This window comes from Haliaeetus albicilla, chromosome 15 (genome assembly GCF_947461875.1).
Source record: "Haliaeetus albicilla chromosome 15, bHalAlb1.1, whole genome shotgun sequence".
Lineage (NCBI taxonomy): Eukaryota > Metazoa > Chordata > Aves > Accipitriformes > Accipitridae > Haliaeetus > Haliaeetus albicilla.
This window is the reverse complement of record NC_091497.1, coordinates 6643759-6659809: the sequence shown is the minus strand read 5'-3', so window position 1 is coordinate 6659809 and position 16051 is coordinate 6643759. Positions and strand designations below refer to the sequence as shown.

The following is a 16051-nucleotide window of genomic DNA, read 5'->3' as shown; positions in this document are numbered from 1 at the left end:
CGTTAAGCTAGAGCTGGAAAGTAGGGGATACAGATGTGTAACTCGAGGGAAGGCTGTGAGCCATTCGGTGGTGCCGAAGGCACTGCAGGAGAAGGCTCCCACCAGGCGACGAGTGCTGTCGGAGCCGGGAGGCAGCTGAGGCACTCAACGACTCCCACAAACACTTGGCCAGGTAGAAGACCAGGCCCGAAGTAGCATGTCCACCACAGAGACACTGCTGGCCAGCAAAAATGAGTGTCTGTGGGAAAGAGGCAGAAATCTCAGCGAGATTGGTGCCAACAATTATTTATTTCCCATTTTTGCACAATGAGCTGAGGAGGACATCCCTTTGTGTTCACAATACCAAGAGGAAGGCACGTCATTCCTAGGCTGTGACAATGCTCATTCCTCTCTTGAAAATCAAAGTAAATGAGTGTCAAGAGGACACTGACATGCAATAGCTTCAGGCAGCAACAGAGGTCTTTTTTTTTCTCCTCAGAATCCGGACAGACTCCAACAAAAGATTGTTTATTTTTATTAGCATGGCTCATTAATAGTTCTACAGTACTTCTGCTCTACACTGCTGCTTCTTTCTTGTGAAAAACTACCTGCTTTAGTCACTAATCATACCATTAAGAGATCATTAAAGATTTAGGAAATGAGTATAGAACAATGACAACCATATCTTCTTCCAGAATAGTTGATTTCCTCTTTCATAGCAACCTTATGCTTTCAACATCTCAGAAGATACTAGACCATTACAAAAAAGGTGACTGAAATACAATTGAAAAAATAGTGTACACGCAATGTATGTTGTAGCACTATGGTTGCTGTGATGCTTTACTGAAATAAGAGAAGGAAGAGTGGTAGGCAGTTATCTTTTTTTTAGAGTATTTTGCCTAGTCTGTTAAAATTGCTAAATTAATTTCAACAGCACAGTCTATGAGCCATTCAATCTTCATAATTTGTTTTCTATCTGAGAAGCTGCAGGATCACTCTCTCCACTTAATTTCTGTATGTTGTTATCACACATTCAGCTGAAACATTTGTGCAGATGAGGTTTTGCAAGGAGACACAAAAACCAACAGCACCGACAAAAGTATCATAATACTGACTACCAGCCCCAGCTGAGCTCAGTGACCCTTTTCTCCACGTACTCTTCATATACATACAGCTCCAAGGTTCTTAGCCCCAAAGATACTGCTGCTCTAAGACTCACATCCTCATAAGCACCTGGGTGCCTAACTCTTGAGGATGTCAGCAGGAGTTAGGCTCATAAATACCTTCTGAGCATCCTGGAAAATGTTACATTGGCTTAATCCAATTAATGGAAAACACAGCGTCCTTAAAAGCCTTCCAATTTGAAAAGGGCAAGACAGGTGAAGAGTATTTTTCCCAGAATATGGAAGGGAAAAGATGGTAATGAGATTTAATTGACGTCCCTGTGTTCCTATGATCATTTACAAGTCAAAGGGACATATGTCATTTGGAAATGAGCAGGCCAAGCTATCCCAGGCTTTCCAATACTGGTTTATTCAAAACCTATGCTCAGCTACCAGTGCTGAAAAAAGGATGTTTGGACTTCTGACAAAACCTGAAAGCTGCTCTGCATGCAGCGACAGTGGCTGATCCCCTGTCAGCACGGTGTCCGGCCTCCACCTGACATTGCAGCACTAAATGCTGTTGCCGCAAAGGAGATCCACATTTTGGGGGAGGTCTGCCCCTGGCTGGCTGTACCCTTGCTCTCATCCTCTCCAGGCTGGCATGGGGAGCCAGAGAGAGACAACGGTCAAGAGGGTCTGTCAGGGGCCACACATCTCTTTTTTTCCCACTGCTGGCCCGCCTCATCAGCAAAGTGGGTAAGGAGAGCATTTTGTGGACCTGGGAGTCTTGGAGTCGGAAAGGGAAAAGACAAGAGCGGTGCCGGGAAGGAAATCCCCTGTCCCTGCGGAGGTAAGAGAGGGGCAGGGGACAAGTCCCAGGCTCTACTCCACCACCTTGTGCCATAACATCCCTCACAAGGAAGAGCTCCCCAAGGAGATAAGATTGGAGGGAGGATAGGGGGAAGGGAGGGAGGCATTAGTGATAGGAGGGTGTCCTGGTTTTGGCTGGGATAGAGTTAATTTTCTTCCTAGTAGTTGGTACAGTGCTGTGTTCTGGATTTAGTGTGAGAAGAACGTTGATAACACACTGAACGTTTCAGTTGTTGCTAAGTAGTGCTTATCCTAAGTCAAGGATTTTTCAGTTTCCCTTGCTCTGCCAGGTGCACAAGAAGCTGGGAGGGAGCATGGCCAGGACAGCTGACCCGAACGAGCCAAAGGGATATTCCATATCATGGAACGTCATGCTCAGTATAGAAACGCGGGAGTTGGCTGGGAGGGGCGGATCGCTGCTCGAGCATCGGTCAGTGGGTGGTGAGCAATTGCACTGTGCATCACTTACCTTTTCTTGGGTTTTGTTTCTTTTTGTTATCTTCCTTTTCATTACTATTATTACTATTATTATTATTACTTTGTTATTATTATATTTTACTTTAGTTATTAAACTGTTCTTATCTCAACCCATGAGTTTTACTTTTTTTCTTTTTTTTTTCCTCATTCTCCTCCCCATCCCACTGGGATGAGGGAGGAGTGAGCAAGCGGCTGCCTGGTGCTTAGTTGCTGGCTGGGGTTAAACCGTGACGGGGAGAAGGAAAAGTCTCTGCTACACACAGTTCACTGGACCTACGCTGAAAACGGTTAACGCTATCATGCTACTGGTGATACCAGGAAATGTTTCTTTGTTATCACGTTATGTCAGATTCAAGTGGTATCACCCATGACTAGCACGCAAGATTACAGAGGGGAGGGAAGTTGAGAGCAGGTCACTTTCATGCTTCAGCACAGCTCTTCAAAACAGCATATTTCATTTTGCTGGGAGGGGAAATTCACACTTGCTGACACCACTTCCCCGGTAAAGTGATGCTAAGCCAGACCAGAAAATTTCTGCACAGCCCTCTGACAAAGAAAAGGAAATTGTGTTTCAGGGAGAGAACAAAGTTATACAGCAAAACTCAATGACACTAGAAAATAAAAAAGCTCTTCTGTGAGGATTTGAGCTTGACCTACATGGATGTGAGCCCGGGCCTTCCAAGGAGTGGGGGCACTGGTTTGGGGTGTTGTTTCATTATCCTTCTCCTGTTTTTATAAAAGCTGTTGAAACTGAGTGTGTTGGGGATCTCTCTCTCTCATGGCCAGACACGGTCCAAAGTGGGCAGCGTGTTTGGCACTTGTTGGGAGGGTAGGGATGGAAGACAACGGGACAGGTAGGTGGCACGGTCCAAGCTCCTGTCCTTAGGAAACCTGGCCGAAATATCCACGCTGTTGGAGGAGCTTGCTGGGATTACACTTCATGGCCACTGAGCGCCATGGTAAGGAAAAATACGCTCTTGGTCTAGCTTTGGACTGATGGAAAATAGAAGATCAGCAGAACCGCTGCTCCATTTTCAGGACACTTTCCTTCTCAGTTTTGCTTCCTTTCTGCCCCCTCCCCTGCTACTCCGTGTGTCACCTTTGGTCTCGGCTCTTTACCCTCTGCAAGAATGAACAATTTCCACTCATGGCATTGATGTCCACACTGAGATGTGCGTAGCGCAAGCATCCCAGCCAGAACTGGCCCCTGAAGTTGGACACACCAGCGGGCCTGGCCTGCCGCTGGGGTCCGGTCAGTATTTCCCCCCACCCGTAGTACGTGCTGACTCTCGCAGCCTCACCACAACTACACCCCAACTGCCTTAATTTCTGTTGTGCCTTAATTAATTCCTGCTGTGCCGGTGTGCGTGCCAAGGCCGGCTGCAGTTGCCCTACCACCGACGGCTGTACCGGTAACACCTACGCTGCCCGGGAAGGGGAACGGCTGACACCGGCGGGTGTGATTTTGGCCGAAGAGCTGCTGAACCCCCTCACAGGCGCCATCCCTGACGGGTTTCGGGCAGGCTGAGGCAGGTGCTCGCTGACGCGAGCCCACCTCCCCTTCGGCCCCGCTGGCTGGCGGGGGAGCTGAGCCCTCCCCGCCGGCAGCAGCCTGCCCTGGAAGAGCGAGGGGAAGAAGGGAACCGCCTCCCGGAGCCGCTGAGGCGGCCCGACCGGGGGCGGCCGCCGCCATCGCCTCACGGCCCGACCCGGTCACCGCGCCCCGCCTAACGGTCGTGAGGACGCCAGGCTCCGCCCCCCGCCCGGCTCCGGCATGTGGCAGGCGTGGCGCGGGGAACGCCTCCTTCCCCCTTCCCACCAATCAGCGCCGCGGGGGACGCCGCCGAGCCTCAGCCAATGGGTGGCGGGGGAGGGGGGGGGGGCTGAGGCGGTGAGAATGATGGCGGCGGCGGCGGCGCGCGTCTTGTGGCGGGCTGGGTTGCGCCTGGGGAGGCGGAGACTGTGAGTGACGCGAGCGCCCCGCGCGCCGAGGGCGGGACTCGGCGGACCCCCGGCGCCGCCCCCTCCCCCCTCCCCGCTGGAAACCGCGCTCGGGGGGGGGCAGCCCCTCCCCCCCAACCCTCACCCGGCCGCGGCGTCCCGAGACGGCGGGGGGGTGGCGGGACCCCCCCTCAGGCGGGGACGGGGACGGGGACGGGGACGGGGACGGGGACGGGGCTGCCGTGTCGTGGCGGAGCTGGCTGCGGGGGTCGGGCAGGGCCGGGGTGAACCTCTCACGGGCGAGCCCCAGCCTTCCCTTCACTCTTCCTTTCCCCCTTCCCTCTTCCCCCTTCCCCCTTCCCTCTTCCCCCTTCCCTCTTCCCTCTTCCCCCTTCCCCCTTCCCTTCCTTTCCCCCTTCCCTTCCTTTCCCCCTTCCCTTCCCCCTTCCCTTCCTTTCCCCCTTCCCTTCCTTTCCCCCTTCCCTTCCTTTCCCCCTTCCCCCTTCCCTTCCCCTTTCCCTTCCCTTCCCCTTTCCCTTCCCTTCCCCTTTCCCTTCCCTTCCCCTTTCCCTTCCCTTCCCCTTTCCCTTCCCTTCCCCTTTCCTTTCCCTTCCCCCTTCCCCTTCCCCCTTCCCCTTCCCCCTTCCCCTTCCCCTTTCCCCCTTCCCCTTTCCCCCTTCCCCTTTCCCCCTTCCCCTTTCCCCCTTCCCCTTTCCCCCTTCCCCTTTCCCCCTTCCCCCCAAAATGGCCCTCGCCCAGCTGTCTGCCTTGCTGACAGGGAGCGACCCGGGTCTTCTCCCGCTCCTGAGCTGAGCCTCCGACCTAGCGGGCTCCTCACGGCCTCCGTGCCCCATCTCCTGCAGCGGGAAGTGGCGGGGGGACACGAGGGGCTGGCTCCGCACCGTGGGTTTTCCTCTTTTTTAGAGAATACCGTGTTGCCTCTTCCATTGGTAGTCCGCCGTCGATGGAGCTGAGCGTAGGTCGTGGGGTGGGCAGCAGCGGGGCCGTCGGCAGCCCTTGTCCCGCCCTTGGGGGGCCGGAGGGGTGGCATGCCCCGTGCCCCCACCACGATGGTGGCTGGACCCGGGAGGGTTGGGTAGGCGAGGTACGTCCACTTGTAAAACGACCAAGATCAGGCACTTTCCCGCAGGTGGCCGAATAGCTGTCAGGGCATGGACTTCGGGCGGGATGCGAGGAAAAGCTCTGCTGTAAATACTCGATCTCCGTGCAGGTCAGTTTGCAGAATCGGGCTCCGAGTGACATACGCTATGTAAGATGAGGGCTCCACCGCACCTTTCTCCTGGAGGTCTGTGTGGTTTTGATGCCCAGCTTCCGCCTGCAGGTGCGTGCCCGCCTATTACCTGCAGAGAATGGCTTCTGCCAGAGTGATCGATTGTTGGGTCTGGGCTGATTTACGGGAGGTTTTCAACAGCACTTCAAGAGGGAGAGCAGATTTTTTTAGTACTGATATTAGGCAGGCAATCAAGTGTTAATTCATTTTAATATTTAAACTCTTGCAGTCTCTGCTGGCACCATGGTGCTGTAAGTAATTTATAGTTGACTGACAAAAGAGTAAGCAGTCTGTAATCACTGTAACATGCATGTTACCATGAACACGCAATATTGATGCTGGTGTTCTTGGGGAACCTAAGGGACAGCCGGACTGCTCTGTGCTGTGCTAGAGGCAGTGTGAAGAGCCCATAAAATCTACATCAGTCTTTCTTGCCCATGGTAACACTGTCATGCATAGCACCCAGGGTCATTTTCCCAGCCTACGTCCTTCAGCTTACTTTTTCCAGCCTGTTTCTGGAGAAGATGCATGGATGTACAATAGCGGGAGTTAGCAGGTGCTGCTGTGTCCGGACCCTGCTGCCTGGGTCCCACAGCACTCGTTGCCACGCTGTTGGGCTGGGACCCTAATTACAGCAGGTACCTCCGACACGGTGCGGCTGCCTCTCCAGCTGCCGCCATCCTCTCTTCACATGGATGTTGCTGCCCTTGTGAAGCCACCGTGCAGTGCTGCCGTGAGAATGCGGACAGAATATTTGTGTCATTAGCAGGCAGGCGAAACCTACGGTACTCGGAGCTGGTTTTGCTTACTTACAATATTCCAGAGCCTTTTGGGTTTTCCCTGCCGGTGAAAGATTCTTGTCTTGGAAAAAGTTCCAAAAAACTCCTTCCAGCTGTTTTTTAATAACAAACGCACGTGTTCTTTCTGTTGTTGTTGTTGTCAAGAGCTTCAAATGTGTTTTTAAAGACAATGTTGCAGTAAAGCATTGACTATAAAAACTTTCTTGCTGACGGATCTTTGCGAAGGGTTCTCTCTTTGCTTGATGATTACGCTGTAAGAGAAGAACATTGCGCATGTAAGCACAATCACCTGTTTGCCCTCAGCTAGCCAACTGCGCATCTGCTTCCTGTGTACAAGAGGGTTTTTTAACATGTTTTTATTTACATGGCATATTCCAGGCAGATCTATACCCACGTGCCCATACTATAATCAATCAAAAGTGGCATCTTTAAGCTCAGATCTCAGTGGAGCACTGCAGATTGCGGAATATACCGTGTGGGCACGTAGAGCGTGTTGTGCCAAAGGTGCAGACACCAGCACACCTGCTAGGAATAAAGGAGCCTGAGAAGAGTAATAACCCCATGTCAGATCTCGTTCAGGGACTGCGCCTATGTCGTCTAAAATTTCTAGCATTGGGAGTTTCTTCTCTCGTCTCCGATTGCCATCTTCCCTCCCAGGAACTCAACACTGCTCTGTCCTGGGTTTCACACTCCAAGTTTGTGTCTACTTGGCGAATTAGTGATGATGTTGTTTTTCATGGATTGGACACTGGAGGGTGCTAATGCAATGGGAGCTGAAATTGTTCTAGCAAATTAAAGGGTTCCCCTTTGTTAGTTGTGAAATAGTTTTATTCTTTGTTGCAACCTTTAAATGGAAGGAGATGAATCGTGGTCCTTAGCAGTAGCTGATTCTGCTCGGCATGTGTAGAGCTGTAACCAAGAATATCAATAAAGTGTTAAGTCTGTGAGGGATTTCTTTGCTGAACCTCTATCAAAAAAATCACTCATTTTATGTTTTACACATTTTTAAGTGTGTCTTTCGAGATTATGGCCTCGGGGTGAAATTTATTTGAAAGTGTGACTTTCTAGTGATAAAAACACTTTATCTGGCAGAACTGTTGAGCTGTATCTGCAGAATCTGCTATTCTACAAGGTCACCTTGGTTCACCTAAACTAATGTTGTGTTGTGGGCGAGGTGAGAACCTGATAGCAGGGAGGGAGGGGGCAGCTCAAACACTGCTAATCGAGTCCCCAGCGTTGCGATCCTCTCTCTGGGGATGGGCCCGATGGAGCCTCAGTTTACCTTGCAACCACCGTCACCGGGCCACGCGTGAGGAGCGTGCAGGATGGGGCCTTTCGTCAGCCGTCGCTGCTAGGTCAGGTGAAACGCCTTACAAAGCTGAGCCTTAGCTCCGGCGTTTCAAATTCACTCGAACATTTTTGGCAGGTTAAAGTTACATTGGGAGGTCTTACGCCAAAGGAGGTATTACCTGTCCACGTCTGCTGAACTGGGTCTCTGCTCTCCTCTGCCCTTGGCAGAAAGACACAGGGCCAACATAAGCTCCCCGTTGTGCGCTCTGGCAACTCTATACTCGGCATTAAGGACTGCAAAACTACTGCCTGAGCCAGTTCTCATCCTGGCAGCAGCAGAGGTATGATGCGGCTAATTAATGCTAATGAGAAGCAGGGTGCAAAGCTGAGCGTGTCCAGCTAATCGCTGCTGGCACCCCAACTAGTCTGCTTAAAGCTAACGCAGTTCCAGATGGTCCTGCCTGGTCCTGTACCTGCCTTTGTGGACCAGTTAGCCAAATGAAAGCCGGTATTCATAAAATGTGTGAGCAAAACAGAATTGGGTACAAATACACTTTCCTTAGAAGTCTGTCTTGTTTGGTACGAGTGGCAAATGAGTTACACCTCTGTCTTGTTCCCCTTTGCAAATGAATTGGCCTATCCCCTCCCGGAAAACGTTGTTACCTTGCTGTATTATATTGGTCAGGTTTTGTTCTATCCCAGGTATTGCAATTTGCTCGCGTACAGCTGGTTTAATTTTTCTTTCTTTTAAAAATACACATAATTTTTCTCCAAATTCCTCTTTGAACTGAAGATGCATATGAGCATGGAGAAAGAGACCATGCATAAGGAAACCAGAATCCCCTGCCATCCTGTTCTGGTACCGGTTGAGACCTGCTGTTCACCTTGCAAACAGATGCACGGCCAGTTTCACAGCAAAGTTGCTTGGCTGTTTATCAGAAGCAGCAGAAATGTATCCAGCTGAAAGTTTACGCTTCTTTCGCAAAAAGAGTTTCAGTAACGTATCAGAATAGGGTTATAAGGGGATATGAGCAGAAAAGCTTTTTTAAAATCATCGTAATAAGTAGCAGTACTGAAGACAGTCTGCTTAAGAGGAGATAATGTAGTCTAAGCACAGGAAAAAAAAAGATCTGTTTGACAGTGTATTTGTCTTGTTTACCAGCTTTTAAGAGAAGACCTCTTCTTCCATTGCCCCTCCATGCTTATGAGCAGGGAGCCAGGGTACGTCTCCTGGCGTCGTTTCAAGAACCGACATGCTAGCTGCGGTGCCAAAAGGATTTGCAGTTGTGCATTTTATGTAGGTGGTGTCCTAATTTATCCCGGGAGAGCTTTCCCTGGGCAGAGGGGGTTAACGGACCTTCCACCAAACCTGCTGGAGCCCGTTGAGTTGAAACGCCGCCAACCGCGGGATGCCGTCTGGAGGCCCAACGCCGTCCCTGCTCCGTGGCCCCACGCGGGGAAGGAGGGTGCTTGTTCCCTTCGGGGATGCTCGGTGCCTTCCAGCGTCGAGCCTTCACGCGCTTGTGCAGTATTTCTTGGCTACTCGTAAAGGCCGAGTGGGGTCTCGGGGGTTTTCATGCCTTTTGGGGAGATCGGGCTGCTGCGCTTGAAGTCTCTGCTCTTAAGAGTCATTCTGGCAGGTAAAAGCCCCTTGATGCTAAGAGTTTCGTAGGGTTTCTGCTGATGAACCCCAGTGTGGTATTTGCTCCCGTCCTCTGCACATCAGGTGGGCTCCTGGTGGTGGTCTCTCCCGGACCCCTTTCTCATGCCGCCCTGAGCTCTGAGCCTCCTTGTTTGGAAAGGGGAAATACTCGATCCGCCCTTATTTTGTCAGCCAGGCTGTGCATAGAGGTGCTTCTCCAGCCGCTGCCCTTTTCACGTTTCGCTCTCCCATCCCACGAGGCCGTGGAGCACAGCAGGTCTGCAGAACTTTGACTGCGAGTGGGTCTGGAGGTCAACCATGTGGTTACTGAGCTCCTGGGTGTTGAATAAGTCCCCTTCATAATTTTTCCCTTATTTTCTTGTTGGTGCTATATTTACCTCTCAAGTCTCCCTGTGCCCTTTAAATCTCCTACCATCATTGGTGTAAATAGGATTTGCTGGTCCCTGTGAAACGGGCATCGCTGTGGCTGCTTGCCTTGCCTTCTCCAGCCCTTTGTGGGCCGGGGTTGACCAGTTGTCACTGGCTGAGTGACCAAACCTGCTTTCTTCTCTGCCATTTTAATTAAAAATGGTTGGCATGAGGGGCTTTGCAGCGATGAAAGGGAAATGATGAAACTTTGAAGAATTTGGGGCATAAAGTTGATCTCTAAATTTTAATGTACTCATTGCACTTAAACAGTTGATACATTTTATTATTGAGCTTTCAGGTGACCTAATTTCCCTTAGTACTGTACATTTAGCTTTATACATCTGCACCTAATTTGTAAAAAAGGACTTAATGAGAAACTTCAAACAGTTTAAATGTCAATTACAAAGAAAGCGAGGTTTTAAAGTTCCAGTAATCTGTCCATATTGGTCATCGAAACATGATCCCAGGTGGACGTTAATTCAAGACAGATGGCATTCCAAAGGCGCAATTACAAAGAGCTTATATATTTTCAACACTAACAAGCTGTCACGCTATGTTGTAGCTACACTTCCAATACTGTATAACCACAATTGCCGCTTTATCTGCTGCGGACTCAGTAATAAAGGGGTTTGATTCCCCACTCTCGATATCGTCAGTGGGATTTGGGGGGGGGGGTGTGCACTGGGGAGCAGGGTTAGTTAGTGTGAATATCTTTCATTGGCTCAGTCTGTTGGGGGGGGTGTTTGTTTTTATGTTTTGGGGTTTTTTTTAAGTTGGTGAAATGCTCTTCAAAGAAGGGAGGGGAAATATTGAATATGGGCATAACAAGACTAGCTCATTGCAGACATATTTCTATTTCCTGGCAACATTAATCAACTTTAGTCTTATCAACTGCTGGGCAATAGCTATGATGATTTGTTAAACCCCCCAACATCCTGGATGTTTTCAGTTAAAAAGTCATCTGAAAGCCTTTGGAGTAACGCACGTGTTACTTGGAAAACTAAAGCCCAAGGGATTGATAGTGACTTGACTTACGGTGGTGTAAACGGGCAGCAGCTTGGCTGCAGCCAGGCGGGAGTGCTACACCCTGTGCAAAAGGCAGTTTGAATTATTTTTAGGTTTCTGAAAGTATTCTTAGGCCCAGAGGCAGAGGTGGAGGGGCTGGACAAAGCAGAATCAAGGTAGGACTTCCATTAGACTGAAGCATCAACATGTGATGTAGTTGATCTAGTTGAAGATGTCCCTGCTTTATTGCAGGGGGGTTGGATTAGATGATCTTTAAAGGTCATTTCCAACCCAATCCATTCTGTGATTCTGTGTGGTAGATGGCAAGGTTTGTTGTAGGAGGATGATATTTGGTATCTAGTTAGTAGTTGAGGTGGGTGGTGATCTGCATAACTGAACCATGAAAGATAATTGGGCATAATTTTCACTGATTTTTTTTGTTTGTTTCTTGAAACCAGGTCATGAAAAAACAAGACTTGCACTGCTATGACTAGACAGTGTTTTAATAGGCTTTAAAAATTCTGCACCATTAGAAGCAAGATTAATAATGCTCCCTAGGAAAGTTTTTAAGCTCCTATGGGCATGTGTATCCTCTAAAGAGGTACTGAGAATGAAGAGCTTATGTTTCTGCTAATTTATCTACCTTTCACTGGAAAGTAGAGAAGAAAGCAGAAAGGCTAAGATGCTTCATCCTTGGAAGGTGGGAATTAAATGTTGAGGTTGCACTCTTTTAATTTTTGTTTTTCATTAATGAATGTTGTAAATGTGTTTTTTGAAAGCATCTTACCCAGCTTCCTTTCTGGAGGAGATGCAAGTGCTATTTGAAATATGCAGCTCGCCAACAAGCGAATTGGACTCCTGAGCCACGCTTGAAACAAAATGCCAATTTTACCTACAGTTTTACTAGGTTTCCTGGTTTACGCAGTGGCATTTGAATGGTCTCTAGTAATTGTTTTTAGCAGAAAAAAAAATTCAAACAAAAATGAAAAACACAACCCAAAGCTCATTAGCACTGTATTTGGCATGCCATGAATCGTTAAATCTTTATATAAATGCAGAAGTAATTTGTAACAAACAAAATCCTTTATTTTTGGGGGAAGACTTTCTTTTGAATTTTTGTTCGGACTGCTGAGGTACAGTATGTTTTCCAAATGTCAGATGTTATTACTAGAATAGGGGAGGAACCAATTCATGTTTTAGTTAAACATGTATAATTCTTGAGTGTCCTATATACTTAGTGATATAAGTTAATAAAATTAGGTGGAAAACAAAAGACAGTAAATAAATGCTTAGATAGGTTGGGTTTTTTTTACCTAATTTCTTTTAACCTAATTTTGATGTTAGTGTGTGTTGCTCTCAAGTGGTTTCCCCTTGGATTTTCCCAGTGCTTATCGGGGTAACATACTGCAGTCTTTTTACTTAGATCAGGCTTCGCTTTGAGAGTTAACTAATTGTTCGAGCCTGAGTGGGAAACTTTCTTGCACCTGGAAAATTAGGAGAGCAAAAGCAAGAGACATGTCCGCATCCTTTCCCTGGTGGTTCTTCACCTGTGAATTTGAACTGCAGCGGTAATAAAAGTTTTGTGGACCTCATTTTATGTGAGATCATTAAGCGACAGGAGAATTCAGGACTAGCTGCCCTTCATAATTCAGGACACTGAAAGGTGCCATTTATAAGCTCAAAGTGCCTGCAGGAAGGCAAAACAGGCTTGTAAAACCCGCACTCCAAACCCTGAAAGGGAACCGGTTTGTACTGCTGGTTGCAGCCTTGGAGTGGCAAAATTGCAAAGGTGGTGGGGATTGGGTTTAAAAAAATGGAAAAACACCTGCCTCTCATAGTTAATGTAATAGCCTGGGTTTTCACACTTCTTGTGTTGGTATCTCTTTTGTCCGAAAAAAAACCAAAGCATTCCAGGCAATGATCCCAGTAAAATCCTTATCAGTTGTAGTGCCCAGCTGTTCGGCTTATTATCTTTCCTGCTATAGCCCACTGTTTTGCTGAGCTGCTAATTTGGCTATAAAATAAGTTTCTCCTGACTTTTTAATAATATTATGCAGCCGGTGACCTTTGCCCATTATGTGGGCCAGGCATTTTGTAGGGAGAGCTCTCGCCTCCCTGCTGCTTGAGAAGGAGTAGCAGCGTGCACAGCGCTTCAGGAGAGGTCTTCAGCAAAGTAGGTGATGTGCCAGCACACCCAGTCTTCATAAAACTGATGGCTATGGCTCTAAACAGGCATAAATACAGAATACGCTGCAGCTTTATGGACCTAGAAAGCCTGAAAGGCACCGGAGTGGCAGCCCAAGGAAACGTTGAGTCCAGCGTTCATTCTCGGAGCAGGCACTGCTTTCCTTACGTGCTCCCCTGTTACTACTCAAATGAGAGCTGGAGCAATCGTTTTTAAGTTTATGACCAAAACGTAGCAATGAGGCATCTGTATCTGTAATCTTAAATGGCTGGGGCTGAACCCTTCTGGTCCAGCCAACGTAAGCCAACTATTCATGGTCTCATTAACGTCCCGTGACTGAAGCTACTCGGGTGCCAGTTTGCACCATCGGAGCCTGAATTCCAGCGAAGACAAGAGCTGAGTGCGCATCAAGTCTGCCTGCGGCGTCTTTGCTTTATCAGTCTGTATTAGTTCAATACCTGAGTGTTTATGCACACCGATTTCAGCAGCAGCTGGCTATATGGCATGTACTGTCCCTCTATACATCAATTGCATAGGAGCCAGAGAAGCGGCTGCACTTTCAGAAGCGTATTGGTATTATTCCATTTTCTGACGCTGCTTTCGTTGCCTAGATTGACATGCTCGGGGCCCCAAACACTGCACTGAGTTTAGTATGACCCCAGGGCCTTTGCAGAGTCGACTGCAGGACTCAAACCTTTATATCCACTATTAAAAGGCAGTTATGTGACTGTTTATGTTAGAGCCAGGTGCTTTGTTGCCTGTGGACATGCTGTTACTGGACAAAATTTATTTATTTATTTTTCTTTATGGTCAAAATGTGATAAACATACCTGAGTACCTTACTCTTCGCAAATGGTCTGGCTGCCTTCAGCAACCGCTCGGATTTCTGCGGGAGGATGGGAGTCAGGGTTTCCCAGCTGTCTGTAGGGCTGTGCCCATGGCAGCATTAGTGTTACTTCTGTATTTTCTTTGTGAAAGACATACAATCTCTAGATGGCATGTCGTCAGTATATTTTTAATGACATTTTTTGTGGTATTTGTCATTTAATTTCTCTAATCTGTAGTGCATTTCTAGTTTTTGTGGCTTCATTTATTTAGGCTTTATGTATGAATGCGTGCTTTGCAGGCTTATTGCATTAAACATTCACTTATTTTTCTTGTTAAATCTGTAGCAATACTAAAGCACTGAAGGTGCTTTGGGTCGGGTCAGTACCAAATGGTGACTTCAGCATACTAGAAGTATAAAATCTGTTTTCTTACTGACCGTTTCTTTGAGAAGTTGATAGATGTGAAAACTATCTAACAGTTGGTTTTTTTCCCTTTCCTGTTAAACTAAGCTACTGAGGAAATCTTCCTACTGCTACACGCTGCAATATGTCACAAACACCGTTATGTTATAGTTGCATCATTATCTAAAGGAAAAATTGAGTGTGGGTTTGAAGTCGACAAGTGATGAAAGTAGCCCTGAGGTTGTCAATTAGAAAGCCAAGGCCTGGAATTGATAAGTTAATGGCCAGTTCCCTTCGCACCCCCTCGCCTTGCTGCCTGCTCCTGCCTCGCCCCGCAGCAGCTTTACTGCTTGCAACGTACAGAAAAGGCTCCTGTTGGTTTGTGTCCCAAAAATTATCTCACTGATGTGACTCGCTTAAATTCTTGGCTGGTTGCAATGTTCTTCATATGGACCGATAGTTAAACAAGGAGAAACGAGATGCAGCAGATAGAAAATACAATCTCAAAATGATGCCCCCATTTTGTCTTTTTTCTTGTTGTTGTTTATTTTTTGTTTGAATGTTGAACTGTTAACACTGTTGTTTCAGACCATCCTCCTGCAGTACACACAGCAAATTTACCAGCAGTGCATAATTTAACTTCTACTGTGTGTTTGTTTGCGCATTTTAAAACCTGAAATTTAATGGCAGCCAGTTGGTACCCATGTGTTCCTGTTAAAGGCAGAGGGCAACAGTGTGGTTTTTCCTAAAGGGAGACACTGGTTACCAAAGTTTATGATATAATGTAACATAATACATAGTGTTTCTATTTCACTTGGGCAGGAGGGAACTAACATGTTGCCATTTCTCCTAAGGAACGCAACGGGTTTAGATAAATAGGTAAATTATGGAAAATAACAGGATTTATTCAGATTTTAATCATTCTTGGTGTGCTGTGTTGTGAGAACAGTAACCTTACGGAAAGAGCTTTAAAGTAGTATTAGAAGTAGAATATAATTCAAACAGTCATTGTGCAAAGCAAGACATGTAATTCATCTTCAGTTTTTGAAAACTTTATGTACAGTGTGAGTTTTTAGGGCTTGTAAAAGGTTGCAGATGGGCACCCGCACTGCAGCCTGAGGTTTTCTGCTTGTGCCACAGCTGCTTCAGTGTCATTGGAAATTCAAGATTTTTTCCACATAGCCTTGTCTCAGCCTAGAGCAGATGAATAATAATCATGTGCACGAGAAGGCAGTTTAATTTTGTAAGCACATTCAGGTTTTTGACCTTTCTGGTGGTTTCACCATAACCAGCAAACATCTGTTGAATAATAAAAAAATTGCAGTTGCTACTTACCTGCCACAATCAAATGAAAGGGAGCCATGAGCATGGACTGCTGCTCTGGAGTCCCTCTCTCCTCCAGCCAGATTTCAAAACATGAAGTAAATCTTATTTTTAGCTTAATTCACAGGAAAAGAGATGTGACATCGTATTAAGCAAGTCAGCGTTGGATGCGCTTTCTCTGCCTGATGTACTAGCTGTGCCCGAGACCCACGCGGCAGAGCTTTTCCAGTGCTTCACCGGAGGCTCAGTGCAGAAGAGGGAGTACGTGATTTTCCAAAAGCACACGTTCCTTCTGTGCCGTACTTCGACTTACTTCTTGAGATAGGTGTCTCATAGTACCCATAAATAATGAAAATATACAATGACATTTTTAATGAGAGGCTTTGTTTTCTTACACATCGTGACTCTGGTGTTTCTCCTGCTAGAGGATAACCTCCTGTGGTGGCCCGTTGCAGGAAAGGTTATATCGAGAGGAAGGCAGAACACT

General features: G+C 47.4%; 1 protein-coding gene and 1 long non-coding RNA gene across 8 annotated transcripts in view; both read left to right on the top strand.

The window, feature by feature from the left end:
* Positions 1-4304: 4304 nt before the first annotated feature.
* The window catches only part of CLYBL (citramalyl-CoA lyase), a 175047-nt gene continuing 163300 nt past the window's right edge, over positions 4305-16051 (top strand). For 6 of the 7 annotated variants that reach the window (XM_069802404.1, XM_069802399.1, XM_069802398.1 and 3 more), the window contains exons 1-2: positions 4311-4391; positions 5521-5601. In XM_069802404.1, coding sequence (XP_069658505.1) covers positions 4327-4391; positions 5521-5601 — 146 coding nt within the window. In that variant the 5' untranslated portion in view covers positions 4311-4326. Of the gene's footprint in view, positions 4392-5520; positions 5602-16051 lie in introns of all 7 variants that reach the window. The other variant, XM_069802403.1, reaches the window with a different exon arrangement.
* On the top strand, positions 5659-7408 carry LOC138689142 (uncharacterized). The gene is made up of 2 exons (XR_011327995.1): positions 5659-6736; positions 6840-7408. It is a non-coding gene; the product is annotated as an uncharacterized lncRNA (long non-coding RNA).